General features: G+C 46.1%; 1 protein-coding gene across 1 annotated transcript in view; it reads right to left on the bottom strand.

Moving 5' to 3' along the window:
* LOC8025424 (mitotic checkpoint protein BUB3) overlaps positions 1-12233 on the bottom strand; it is a 32387-nt gene extending 20154 nt beyond the window's left edge. Inside the window, exons 1-2 of the mRNA XM_029970820.4 lie at positions 12069-12233; positions 964-1183 (exon numbers count right to left, since the gene is read on the bottom strand). Coding sequence (XP_029826680.1) covers positions 964-1161 — 198 coding nt within the window. The 5' untranslated portion in view covers positions 1162-1183; positions 12069-12233. The remainder of the gene's footprint in view (positions 1-963; positions 1184-12068) is intronic.
* Between the last annotated feature and the right edge of the window lie 2586 nt (positions 12234-14819).

Below are 14819 nucleotides of genomic sequence, written 5' to 3'. Positions count from 1 at the left end.
TGCAGTTACTCGCATTGTATTTTGCGGTTACTCCCAAACTTTCTGTATTTTGCGTAGTGTCCCATAATGCTGTTGGTATTACAGTATTTTTGATGAAGTATCCAGACTGTTGGTGTTGATGACACTTTGTTTTATTAACTTAAAGTAAAAGAATCTTTTCTCTTTTTTTTGCTACCATTATTTTGGGGCGTATATTCTCAAACGCGATGGGACACTTTGGGCTTGCAGTATACACAAATAAAAAAAGTAACTAAATAAAAGCGATAAATATAAGTTGTTTTAGGGTTGGAGCAATGATTGCACCAACCAGAGTGAGCTGTGAAAACCAAAATCAAGCAACTAAGCGTATTGGCGTGACGATACGTAAAATCCAGATTAAACTTTTCTCAGAAAGGTTTACTTTTTTTTTTTTAATCACTCCCAATATCTTGTACCTTTGCAGAATAAACAATGTGGAACGAGAAATGTTGTAACGCTCCAAGAAATGTGGTTCAGAAACTTTCCCGATAGATTTCAAAGAGAATTTATATTTAGTATAGTAGCACAAATATAAGGCAGCACAATGAAAAAAAAAAAAAGATTTTAAAATGAGCTGGAAACATTGGTACCTGTACATAGAGTCAATATTCCCATCAATAGTGTATTCGACAGGTTGGGTCTAGTGGTCTAGTGGCTGGGGTGACAACTGGCAAACTAGGTATGTAATTACTTGCCATTCACAATTAACTTGGTAAATATTTGTGATAGCTTGCACATTCCAATCCAGGCTCTATAGGCTGTCATCAAAATAGGTATGGCAGTCTGTACTTGTTTTTACCTCATGAACTGTAGTTGAATGAAAGCGGCTACTCGCAAAGCGTCACTAACTTCGCCCTTTAATCGAGTAATTAAAATTATTTTCTATCTAAAAAAAACACTGGGTAGATAGAGCAGAATGATTCTTGCAAGAGGTCGCAGGACTACCTGAAAGGTGCAGTCCAGGACTGGACGTTTGTGGCTGTACTTGAGACGCACAGTGTTACTGACGACGTCGTACAGCCGCACGTTCGAGTCCCAGGAAGAGACAAGCAGAAACTGGTTTGAGTTGGGCCCAAATTGAAGGGACGAAATGGCGTCTGTGGGCGACTGCTGGAGCCGAAATTCGTTGGGTGCTTCCGTCATGGCTCCTGGCTGCTTGACCCACCTGCGAGTTACGACACCCGGAAACCGTAGTTGCACTGCTAAGTTCCTCAACAGGCTTCCTGTGCTAGTTCATCAAAACGACCTTAACGAGTTGGTGAAACAAAGACGCGTACAGCCATCAACAACAGGAAAAGTGTACCCAGTTTTCCATGGGGCAGTTCTTTTCTGTTGACAGCTGAAATCACTTTGGATCAATGTCTGCATCACCCGTCGACATTTGTGCCAACCTACACCGACGGACTGCAGACACAAACTTGAACACTGAGGGTCTTACGCAGACGCATTGCAAAGAAAGTATGAGACTTGGCAGCAGATCTTCTCCACTGCGACTACTCTGTCAAATTCTACCACAGCCCGGTTTGTTTGCCAAGGCCACCAATGCTCTCGCTGGTGAACGCATAGCGTCTCTTTGTTCCCCATGCTATCCCCAATTGTAGATACAATTTGGTCTTTGCACATGAGCAACGTGCTGGGCATTGGGTTTGTAGATTTGTACCCATGTGTAGAACTATTAGTAGGTGAAAGGCTAGGAAGCCAGTAGACGCTCTGCCTCCAGTTTGCACTTGTTGCAATCCGCCTTGCATTAGCTACGCTTGCTGCAAAGCAATACCAAAGGTACAAAGCTCCTGCTCTAGGCGAAGCATTAACTGGGTTCTTAAAGGGCAACTTTGGTCAATATTTTCCAATTTGGGATTAAGACTGTTTTCAGCCCAGTCAGTGTCCCTAAATTACAAGGTATAATTTTTTTTTTCTTTTTTCTTCTCCGGATTATGTGTTTAGTTTTATAAACATCACGGCTCAAAGCTTGATTCCTAGGGTCTACGGTGAAACCTCAACTATCTGCTCCAGAGGGATGGGAACACTGATCATCAGCAGTATGGCCGCAACAGGACGTCACCATGGTGCTTTGGTATGCGGTACGACATGCGGAATCAGCTGCAGCACCACCGCTACGTGACATCACGGGGGTGCTGCAGTATGCGTTGCCCAGTGTTGCTTGACCAAAAGCTAACTTGCTTTCCGCCCGCTAGAGAGCAACTGGTCGCATTTTTAAAATCGGTCTTAGTGGGGTGCACGGCTTCACTTTGACGCAATATTCCGGCTGTGATCATAATCCATGCCACTAAAGCAATACCGGTCATTTATTTTGGTTTTGTTTTCGACCACAGTTGCCCTTTAAAGGGCAACTCTGGTCGAAATTTTTGTAGTAGCTGATTTGCCTGAAAATTGGTTCAATACATTAATTAATAGACACATCTGAACCAGTAGCCTAAATTACAGGTCAATTTTTTTTCACAATGTCTTTGAGGCTCTGCTGGCAGCACCAAACACGCAACGAGCTTGGCCCAGATTTGGGCAGTACAGCTTGCTCCCGACGGGCTACAAGAAGTTTGATGGTGCGAAATGAATGGTGAAAAAACTCATAAAAGCAGAACGAGAAAAAAGGAAAAAAGAAATCCGTGACATACTGTTTTTAAAACTGCCTGCTCAATGTATAAGTTTTACAACACGTGTTGTTGCCCCACTGGAAGCGCAGAGCAATTTTGATACCTTCAATACGCTACTGGTTACGAAACTCCTCTGCAACGCTATTGGCGACGAGATGCTTTGGTGGCACCACCTCGCAGGCGCCCTCCTGAGATGGAACTGGTAGGATGTGAGCAGACAACATGTTATGTCAAAGTATGGGATGGCTATGTTAGATTGCATCGCTGCCGATTAAAACGGTTTATTTATTAAAGAAATGTGTATGACATTTTCGTGGGTGATCTTCCTTGTGAATAACAGCTCCTATACTTCGTTTCACGATAACTTGACCAACTGTGGAGGCTGCGGCTCCTCCGACCCAATGAGGGCGCCGGAGCAAGGCTCATGGTAACACTCCATGGTCGAGGCCACCGGGGCCTCGTTACCGCCACAGCAACAGAGCCCTCCGTGACAAAAAGTAGTTCTAAGCTTCTTTTTCTTTTAACGGCAATTGGACTTGCGTGATTCCATCTATAACGAGAAGCTATGAAGAATAAACAATAAATAATCACAACTTTATGAGTTTCAATTATATTTAAACAAAAAAGTGACACCACATTCGCATACGCTTGATTTTTTTCACCTTGTAGCGCCGTGGCCGTTGGCAATCGCAGTCGTGTAATCGGCCGCTTCCCCTCAAAACATAGCACTGTACCCTGGCATTAGCACCCGTCAAAGATTCGCGGCTAAATTGATTCTATGGTTGCCTCATGAACTGCTCCCGAAGTGCTCGCTATTCTAGCGGACAGATATGTTGCTGCGGTAAACATTCATTCGAAGTTGGTTGGTTTCGGAGCAGACGACTCTTGGCTAGCAGACGACAGCCGGTGTCTCCGGGCCTTGCATTAGGCGTGGTGACACAAATGCTCCTGTGACGTCGGGTCACGTGCTTCGCTCCGACGCTCTTATTGGGTCACGGGGTCTTAGCCTTCACAGTTTGCCAGGTTATCGTGAAACAAAGTATAGAAGTTGCTTTTTATATTTAAAAGAAAAACTTTAAAATGTTCCAAAACAAGACTGGAGCTTCACATTACAGCTTGCACGGCAGGCATCAGGCCTATTCACAGCCTGATTCTCGCTTTTTCAGATCTATGGAGACTGCTGTAGAAAAAGGTTTTGCATTCACTAGAGCAGTGGTTCTCAAATGGGGGTCCGCGGACCCCAAAGGGTCCGCGAAGTCATTCTAGGGGTCCGCGAAGCCCAGCCTCATCAGTCAAGTTCGGCAATAAAAGTTGTCTTTGCTCATATTGAGAAGAAACATTCCAATTTTCAGATGAGCTTTCTTGTGTATATGTCTATAATAGAAGTCTACTTCACACTAGCCCTTAGTCATATCTATTTATTAAATCACTATCATAATTAAGCTATTACTTTCCCTTCCCCTCACCACAAACGGGGTCCTCCGTCATCTCCGCCGATCCACAAGGGGTCCGTGAAACATCAATGGCTGAGAACCACTGCACTAGAGCAATCAAATTTGGGGGGTCCACTTGCCAAACCTACGACGGGCATCTGGCACGCCCCAGCGGAGGACTGAGGATTAATTTCGACCACCTGGGGATCTTTTAACGTGCAACCGAAAGCTCGGTTACACGGCGCGTTCTCCGCAATAAGCTTCCGTCATATTGTGGGCACCTCGGTCAGGATTCGAACCCGCCACCTGGGGATCCGTAGGCCAGCGCTCTCGCCTCGGAGCCACCGAGGCGGCTATTCACTAGAGTAAATGATGTGCTGTCTTCTTAGCTGTCCACTCACGCACAGTTGCGTTGCAAAGCGCCGAACACTTGTTTTAGCTACATTGAGCTTGCCGATACAGACGCTCCTATCTAAGTCTGACCCAACAGTTACTCGTCAGCAACTGATGCTTAGCTCCTCCTGCATAGAATACATAGCAAATAAGTTTGTCACATTGCGACTTCTGCTGGAAAAAACAAACAAATTTTAATAAATTCTGAAATTGTTGCACATTGCCCAGCAAATTCAGGCAATTTATTTAATTTGTTCTATCCAAGCTTTACTAAGATTTGTTTACAAATTTAAAATCGCTCGCTGAAAAGCGCATCGCTTTTCAGCGAGCGCATTATGCGCCATTTGGGTCCGCAAAATTAAACATACAAACGGTAGTAATTCATAGCAGGTGTATACCTAATTTTTTGGGATGCTGAGACGTCACTGACTTAGTAGATTTAAAACTTCGATTGCAAGGGGATCTCGCATGTTTCGCGTCGACCAGGTGAATAATCAGTTATTTTGTTGAAACTTTGGGGGGGGTTTTACATGCCAAACCTACGACGGGCATCTGGCACGCCCCAGCGGAGGACTGAGGATTAATTTCAACCACCTGGGGATCTTTTGACGTGCAACCGAAAGCTCGGTTACACGGCGCCTTCTCCGCAATAAGCCTCCGTCATATTGCGGGCACCTCGGTCGAGATTCAAACCCGCCACCAGGTATTTAGTTGAAACGACTCCAGAGCCCAGCCACCGCTTCTTCCTGCCAGTTATTTTGAGGAAATGTTTGTTTACTGGTTTACAAAATTAAAAAAAAGGAATCAACTTGAAAAGAGAGAACCACTCACAACCACATTGGAACCAACACAATACATGAAGTTGCTTTCACAGAAGTGTTTACTACACACGCAAGAGGTTCTCGAATTCCACTTTTCTATTTTCAATTTGATGAGACATTGCTTTCTCAGTTTGATTTTGTCCGAATCATAACTAAAAATACACGTTATTCGTCGTGGTAGATGTTGTAGTGGGGTAAAGCGCTGGATATTCTATTTTCATAATGAAGCTTTTTGTACAGGGGTAGAGAACAGCACACCACCATCCCAGCGCTCCAACATCTTAGCACCAAAAGTGTTTGTTAGCACGACTACGCGTGCTATGGTTTCAAGATTTGGTAAAATGTCCTAGTAGAAATATCACTTCACCAAATAAAAACAATGCGTGAAACAGGCTTTGCCACGCATTACCCAAACAGCACATGAAGTGAGCCGACGAGCCGGGGGATCCAAGATCTGCGCGGTCTGTCCCAGTCTGTCCTACCCGTGATGTCACAAACGATGATGATGATACCTAGAGAAGCGCCTCGTTTTTCGCGCACGCCGCCAACAGGGGATGTTGGTACGCGACCGCACGCGGAGCTGGCGTTGACAAGGGGGCAGAGAGCCACCAATCTAGCTAGCACTACTCGTAGTCTGGCAACTAGGAAGCATTATTAGAATTTCGAACCTACTCTGAAGAAGCCACACTTAGATCTCGGTGGCGCGTCATTGCACTGACGGCGTTTCTCGTTAATGTAAGCATGTTCAGCTCTGTACACTCAGTCAACTGATCAAACTTTGTTTTGTACAACATTCCCCAAAATAATATCATTTTTCATTCATTTTTCTTGTCTCAAAGTTACTTTTCAATACCACCACCACTGTCAAAATTCAGTGCCATGAAGTAGAGGCACTGCGAATCTGTGCACCAGCTGCCTGACTCTCTGTCGCATGCCAAAGCATTGTTTTGTTTGAAAACGAATGAAAGAAGCTTATTTGCATGTTCCGTTATTAGAGATCGATAAAGAATGACTAGTACTCATATACACTCCGTGCGGGAACTATAGGGGGTGTTTTGAAAAACGCGCGCAGCGCTGTTAGCGGAGGAGCTGGCGTTCGACTGTGAGGCGCGTTCAGCAGTCTGCGGCGCCTTTTCGCATGCCAAGCTGTGGCGGCGGAAGCGCGCACATACAAAACTTTTGCTTTTTGAGCCGATAAGTTGAGGGTGACGTTGCATGAGTGCTGGGGCAGAAGGGCATTTAGCTGTTCTCCACTTCTTATATATTGAGTTTGAGTCGTTTCTAGGGGTAATTTCTCTAGTTGGCGGCCGAAAAAGGAGTTGGAGCAATTTTCCGAAAAACAATACGGCCGCCACCTTAATTGCTCTGAGTGGGAAATTTATTTCACTCGTCGCTGTAAACCTAGGACTGCTGGAACAATGATATTTGGAGGCGAGTGAGATGTTCACTAAGTTTGTGCACGAAGAGTGCCAAGTTTTTTTAAGACAGCAGGTGTGAAAGTTAGGTTTCTAACGAATAAAGAAATAAAGCTGTACGGGATATCCAATATTGGACCCAAAATGTTGTGTTATAGCGGGCTATGCGAAGTGCAGATTTGGGCACACAGGTGCTTGGACTTCACAGTAACATGACACAGCACTTATTATAAAAAAAAAAAAAAAAAGTGGCATAGGGAAACCAGGTGAAAATTTGGTTTGGGCGGCATAACTCAATGGGAACCGGTTTTGACCATGAAAAGGCTGTCAAGAGAATACCACTGGTCGGGGGAGGTGGAGACTTTATAGGTAGGAAGGGACTAGTACTTCCGATTGAAACAACTTTACGAAAGGTGGTTCCAAAGCCGAGGAAACAAAGTTGTCGGCCAAAACACGGTTTGGCCGCCAAGGGCTTTTGCGGTCAGCTGATTTTTGGCACACAGGTACTTTGACATGACCGTCACTTGGCACAACACTTATTATAACAAAAAGAGTTGGCATAGTGAAAACAGGTGGAAATTTAGTTTGGGCAGCGTAACTAAATGGGAACTGGCTTTGACCGTCAAAGGCTGTCAGATAGTACCACTCATCGTGGGAGATGCACACTTTACAGGTGGGAAGGGACCAGTGGACGGTACTTCCAGTTCGAACCACTTTGCGATAGGTGGCTCTAAAGCCGAGAAAAAAAAATTGTTGTCTACAGAGCTCGGGGCGTCAGCGTTTCCTCATCCAAAAGTAGGCTGATCAAGAAAGAAAGCAAACCACATAAACTTCCATACTCAAACGTCGATTCTCCAGTGATTCCGAGTTTCATTGTTGTTTTCTTTAGATTTATACTTGTCATTTTTTTTACCGTTCGAATCTTTCTTCATGAAGTACAGATTGCGTGCCATACTTGTCCGAAAATATCATCGACATGTACGATGGGGACGAAACTTCTTTGGAGGGCATTCCTCCAACGAAATTGGCACTGCATACCCGCGAGTGTGGGATGGCATTTCAGTTCGTCCTATCGGCGCTGACACATGTAGGCGTTACTGGTACGAAAACAAATGCAGAGCGCAAAGTGGCAGTGTAGAATATGTCAGCCGTGCCGACACAGTGGCAGGCATGATCGGGAGACCAAATTTCTCGCGTCGTACGGCACTGCTCCATCGTTGTCGCTGTCCCACAAAACATCGGCGAGGTGAAAAACTGTGAAACTTTGTTTCCACGAGATACGACGCATAACTATTGAAGCACTTTATGACGCAGCACAGGCATCACTTCATGCTGTAAACCCAGCGCAACCGCACCACTCGGACTTCAATGCGTACCAACGTACGCGGCGTGGTTTCGGTTTCGTTTTCTCTGGGGTTCTCACTGCCTACCTGCGGTACCGGCCGCGCAGCGGCGCGCCAGCCACGTCGCACGGAGTGTATAGTGATCAATTACAGGCGCATCAAAAAGCCGGTGTACAGTGTACGCAAAATTTTTTTTTTGTAATTGTGACTTAGAAGTGGCTCGCTTGAAGCGGACTGGCCTAGAGTGACCAAACGAGTCAAATTTGGGGGTTTTACGTGCCAAACCAACGACGGGCATCTGGCACGCCCCAGCGGAAAACTGAGGATTATTTTCGACCACCTGGGGATCTTCTGACGTGCAACCGAAAGCTCGGTTACACGGCCCCTCCTCCGCAATAAGCCTCCGTCAGATTGCGGGCACCTCGGCCGGGATTTGAACCCGCCACATGGGGATCCGTAGGCCAGCGCTCTCGCCTCGGAGCCACCGAGGCGGCTAGTGACCAAACGAGAAGGCATCCAGGGGTGGAACTCATAAAATGTACTTGGGAGCAGCCACGGGAGCAGCTGAAACAGCTGTTTTGGAGCAGATTGGGAGCAGCTAAAAACTATGTTCTGGAGCAGGCTAGGAGCAGGTCAGATCAGTTTTCATTGCACTTCAGCTTGTGTCTTAGACACGCACGGGAGCAATTTCAATCGTGCCTAGCAGCACAAGTGAACATGAGTGGTTTGGGACCTAGGTAGGATGGGATAACAGTATAACAGATGCGAAAACTTGAAACTGTGAGCCTTAATGAGAATCAAAAAGCAAGTATTCTATGTTTCTAGAGATAGCGTCCTTGATAATATCTGAGTGGCTTTCAGCTGCTAAAAGTGCAAACCAGCACTGCTTATCGCACAACCCACACGCGCTCGACATAGTGATTATATGTGCGAACCACGTGGCGTCCGTAAGCAACGGACGTGCAGTTCCACGGAGGAACAGAGCAACAAATTTCAAGTTGTGCAACTCGATATCGAAGCAGCAGACTATGATTAACGAAGTTATTGTATTTGAAGTGATAAGCAGGAGCAAGGTTAATGTACGCCGAGTAGATATACCACTCGCGTAAGAGCTGCTGACCGACAAGGTTTCGGATCGGACCGCGTTTCAGTTCTATCAAATCATGATTTATCTTGGGAGAATACGGTTCCAACTTCTAACAATGAAGTAGGTACTAAAAGAAATAATTTGCTAATTTTTTTCAACTAGCTGACGTCAGGGTGCCGGATCCCGGGCCGCAGAACCTCAGGCAATCTCACGCTTAACGACTCGACCTCACCTCAGCCGGCTTGCTTAACTGCTTATGGTTGAAGAATAACAATCCAGTCGCAGGTGGTGTAGCGCTTATAATCAGAGTTTTTGCGCGCGCTTCCGACTCGGGATACACAGAGAGAATAAACAAAAGAAAGGATTGTAAAGCCGACCAGGCTAACCACGCTCATTGTTGCCAATCGAGTCAATAAAACCGAAACCAAGTCAAAATAAAGAGATTTTGGCGCACGTTTTGTAATCTGGCGCATAATGGCGTGAGGTATTGGCTCTGGCGCAGTTTCAGCAACATGGCGCACGATGGCGCAGACACATGCGTCTGGCGCAAAATGGCGCAAAATGGCGCAAATTGCGCAGCCGTTCCACCCCTGGGCATCCTAAACGACAGTGGACCCTCTGGCGGCAGCTTTTGACCCTACAACAAACTTTGGCCGAAGTTTCGTAACCAAGGTAGCTAGGCTCGTCAAACTCAAAGTTGGAGCTGAAGTTTGCGGAGCGTGATGATTGTACTCTTGAGACGATGACCTCACGCAAGATGGGATGTCAATCATCCAAACTCTCCCGCTTCTCGAATTCTAGCAAGGTTTGTGAAACACACCGGAGAAACAAATGCAAATTTTCGCACCACCACCAATTGTGGCGTCAGTGCTTGGCATCATTGAAAAATAATTTTGCTTACTTGAAATATGCATGAAAAATAATATCACTGCAAGAGATCTGCGGAGATAAGCATGATTGATAAGTTGACATAACTTAACCCGAGACAGGGAAGAACAAGGCACATATAAGGAAGGGACAAAACGCAATGTCTCCGAGAAGTTGCGTGTTGTCCTTTCTTTTTATGTGCCCCCCTTCAGTTTTCCCCGTCTTGGGCTAAGCTACGTCAACCTTTCACAAGCTTGCCTGCGTTCAGCACAACGGCACCTCATAGCCATAGTACAGAAATAGCAACTGCCATAACGAACAAGACAATCAGCCAATCGCCTTGCAAGGTTTTGGTCGTCTGTATATCAGTATCTGTTTGTGTCCTACTTGCAGGCAGGGAAGGCAAAGGTGCTACTTTACCAGGATCCAGTCATTTTACGCTGATCGGCTGACATTGACCTCGGCCCATCGGGCTACACTTTGAACTGAGCCAAAAGGCCGAGCGACAGGACAAGAATGGCAAGGATGTATTTCAGTACATTCTGCCTTTATGAGCGGACAGAAGAGCAATATCAGACTGAAAACTTTGGCGGTGTTGATTTAAGAATGCCATTACTCCGAGTCTCCATCCTGCTTTCTTGACACACCATCAAACTTGGTTTAAACTGACCATCCTGGATTATCAGTTACAACCTTGCAAAATTCTACATACGTGAAACTGGTCACACGAATGCCGTTTTGCAGTTTTGTCTACTTTTTAGAGCTCAACTCAGAGGTGGTGAAATATAAAAAATAGCACAAAAACGGTGTCCGTGCATTTTCTTAGTCTTATATCAGATATTTTTCGTCTGCACACTGGTTTGCAAACCTGCTCCCAGGTGATCATCGTTCATATATATTTAGTTCAGATGACTGTCACAATTATCCTGCTCATCGCCAGCCTCTACTAGGCGTTCTAAGCGTGTGTTCTACAAGCCACCCGGGAGCATCCGGGATCGAAAGCGTCCCTCTGGTCGGCCTTCCACGATTGGCCGAATGCCGACTATGAGGTCAGCAAAGGATTTCTCATCGACAGAAATAAGAGGGTAATCTAAGAACTTAAATTTTTGGCAGTGTTGGTTTGACAGCGCAATGATTTCAAGCTTCCAACATGCTAATTACAAACACCATTGAATTTGTTGTTCGCAAGGTAATGTCGTCACGAGAGGGAACTATAGGAGGGCGCCACCAAAACCCCTCACCGCTAATGGGGCAAGGCAAATACATCGCCACCTCTAGTAAAATAAAATTTGATAAAATTTAGACATAAAACTTCCTGTGAAACGATGTTCACATGCCCAGTTTCAGCTAGCACATTTGGAACTGGAATTTTGCAAGCAGTGTCAAATGTAGTTATCCCTACGGCCTCACCGTATCGATTAGACTTCTATCACCCCCAAGCTGGACCAATCAACCGCCTTCTTTTCATCACCTGCCCCCGCTCTCTACGGGCGGGTATGATCGGGAGAGTAATCACATGGCATAAGATAGACGTCTGATTGGTCCAACGAGCTCATAGCTTCCAACGCATTCTGAGCTATGGAATGAACAGTGTGTTGTAATTTGCAAGGCATCAGAAACTTACGGGTATGGGTCTGTGGCCTTCTGTGGTACAATAAAACTTGAAAGGAAAAAGTTCTCGGCCAATCACCCCGATTGGCCGAGGAGGCCCAACTGCCCTTTTGAAGGAATCCAACCACGGTGATCGATTCGGCAAATCGCGCGCAGACTTTCAAGAGATCCCAGTTTCTCGCGGGCACCGGATCATCGACAGAGATCGCTAGTGCGGAGAGTAGGGTTTCGTTTGTCGATACCACCCCGTTCTTTCGAATGCGCTGCTCAAGCGAAATTAAATAACAAAGGTTGTCTTGAGAAAACGGATAGCAAGAAAAAGTCGCCGGGGTGGCGAACGCTCACTACTATGATACAATGTCGGATACGGTGTTCAAATTGTCACAAGCTTAACGGTGGCATTAATGGAGAAGCAGTTATCAAAGGATGCATCTGTTGCACGTAATGAAAAGGCTTTTGTTTACTTACACGGTAGTTCACAGATAAACGTCACAATCAACAAGTTTTAAACGTGCGTGCCACACACCGGCAGACATAAGAGCTTCGCTCCAAACCACAGTTGCGGTAGCGCATTCGAAAAATACGTATGACGGTGTTTGCCAGAGGTGGGACGGCGCCACGGCGCTTTGTAGTGACATGTGACATCACATCACGCAAGGAAAGACACGGAAAGCATAAAAAAAAGACAATAATTCATCAAAAAAAGTTTTAATTTTTATACATTAAATACTTCTAACTTTATTTGTGTTAAAATTCATTTTCCTAAATGTCTTGATGGCGCCACTTTACACTGTAGCCACTTTAGCAGCCAATCCAAGAGCCAATCAGAAGTTTTCGCGTTTGTTTTTCAAATATCGGTTTCGGCCGTTCTGGCAGTTTTCAAGATGGCGCCAACTTTAAAGCGTCGTCGTAGAAACACTCGCTGCTCCAAAAGTTTGAATAACTTCGAATATCTCCGATTTCTGGGCGAAGACAAGAAGGATAGGCTGCGCAGAAAGTACGGGCCCTCCGCTAAAAAGGCATGTTTTGTTTGTCGCTTCCAGACACACTTGCTTTTTCCGCAGCACAGCACTTGTCATTGAAAGGGGTCCATCCATCCTATCGGGATGAGGACGATTCGTCACATGCGCACTCGTTGCAGGCCGACTGGTAACATGATGATCCGTCACATGGGAACATTCGCCATAGGGCGACTCGTCCATTGGACAGCTGGTCACATTGAGTTTAGGGAAGGATTGTAATATTCAAATGAGTAAAGCTATACGCACTCCGGAGTGCGCTTCGCATGCCGCTCGGGCCACCCTTTTCGAACGGCGCGGGAATCACTGGGGAGCTCGTTAACACAGCCCCCCGCCTGCGTTCACGCCGCTTCGCGGCGACAGTATCGGCTGCTAATTACAAAGCGTAACCAGTACACGCCGCTTCGCGGCGTCCAGCCGGCAATCCAAGCCCCGCTGTCCCCGATCGCACCTCCGGAAAGGGAGTCCGATACCATTTAGTTCTGCGAAGTTTCTCGACAACATTCGATTTTTTTTTTTTTTTTTTTTTTACTGTTCATCGCCGTCCGAAGCGCACTCCGGAGTGTGTATAGCTTTACTGTATTCAAATCACCATTTTCAGTAACTAGGTATGTCCCCTGACGACCGTACAGTTAGAAGGAAAGAACGGGATGCTTTAATAAAAATTAATATGCATGTAAATTTATGCAATGCCGGAGGACGTGCGTGATCGTTCGAGCATGCGTAAATACCACGTAATATTTGTTTCAGGTTGCTAGGAATAATGTTTATGCATCGGCAGGCTGCAGCCCCCTCTAGTGCGGACCCTGCGCCACAGCAAGTCGTGGCTGATACGTGCCGCAACTGTCTGGAGGTCACTTCCCCCAAAGATGACAGACACTTTCCCTGACCACCGTGACGACATTCGGGAGCTGTGCAGAGCAATCGCGTGTGCGTGCGTGCGTGTGTGTGTGTGCGTGTGTGCGCGCGCGTTATTTAGGTACTGTACATTATCTGTACCTGGACTTGTTGTCTGTTTCTCACCGATGCTGATCTTTGTTCCCCTTATTTTTATTTCCCTAGTCTCAACCAATAGCGCCCCCCAGTCAGGGGCACAAAACGTGTATTTGACGTAACTTTACCACAAGGTTTCAAGCTACGTCCGACATAGCCCAAAATGAAAATTAATGTTAAGTCCGACGAAGTTCAAAATAAAATTATGTCTGATGGAACTTGAAATAAAAATTAAAGTTGCGTCTGACGGAGCACGAAATAAAAGTTAAAGTTATGTCCTGTGTAACCTACGCAACCTTACTGAATGTTTCGCTTTACGGCCTACAGAAGACATAAATTCAAAAATAATGTGAATTATTACTGCATTACGTCCCATGCAGCATTCCTAAACCTGTTGAAAGCGCGTCTTCATCCATGCCTGCAGGCAGGCACGTAGCCAGGATTTTGTTTTGGAGGGGGCCCGCCCATGACAAAATTCTGTATGAGAGGGAGGGGGGAGAGGAGGTCCCAGCAAATTGGAAGATTTTTTTTGGGGGGGGGGGGGGGGGGCCTCCCCCGTCTGGCTACGTGCCTGCCTATCGAGGGGGCTGGGGCGTGTTTGTCGCATATGCTGCTGAATCCGGAAGGGCTCTATACCCGTCACATACATTTTTTTTCCTCTTTTTGTTCCTTCCTTTAAGATGATTTATTGTGATTTTTTTTTCCCGATCTGAAAATTTGTTATATGCGAAACTCAAAAGAAAAGAAAAGGGTAGTAACGTTAACTAAATGGAACCCCCCCCCCCCCCCCCCCCCCCCCTTTTGCCGCATTTGTTACGCCAGTGGGTAGCCTTTGCTGGCTTGTGCTGAAAGCAAAATTGATATGGCTAAAGGCAGAAGGTCTATTGTCATTCTCACACCCAGGCAGCTCCCCCAAACAGCTCTTTATTTAAGACAGTCTGAAAGAAAACACTGCAAAAGCTAGCGCGCATAGCGACTTGAGCGGTACGGTATGTTTCGCTGTGACCAATGGGCCTGTTACCAGTCGTACTGTGACGAATCGCCGTTTGACGAATAGACCTTATCCCCATCTATCGACTCCTGTTTTCACTGCACCTTGCCTGTGCCAGTTTAAACCACTGGCGTAGGTTTTAGTAGATGGGGGGGCGGGGGATAGATATGATTTGCCTTGAGGCCAGTACTGCCAAGCGTAAGTAGTCATCTGTTT

The sequence above is a fragment of the Ixodes scapularis genome, unplaced genomic scaffold (assembly GCF_016920785.2).
Source record: "Ixodes scapularis isolate PalLabHiFi unplaced genomic scaffold, ASM1692078v2 PGA_scaffold9__187_contigs__length_104089568, whole genome shotgun sequence".
NCBI classification, from domain to species: domain Eukaryota; kingdom Metazoa; phylum Arthropoda; class Arachnida; order Ixodida; family Ixodidae; genus Ixodes; species Ixodes scapularis.
Note: the sequence above shows the minus strand (reverse complement) of the source record. Positions and strands in the feature narration are given on the sequence as shown.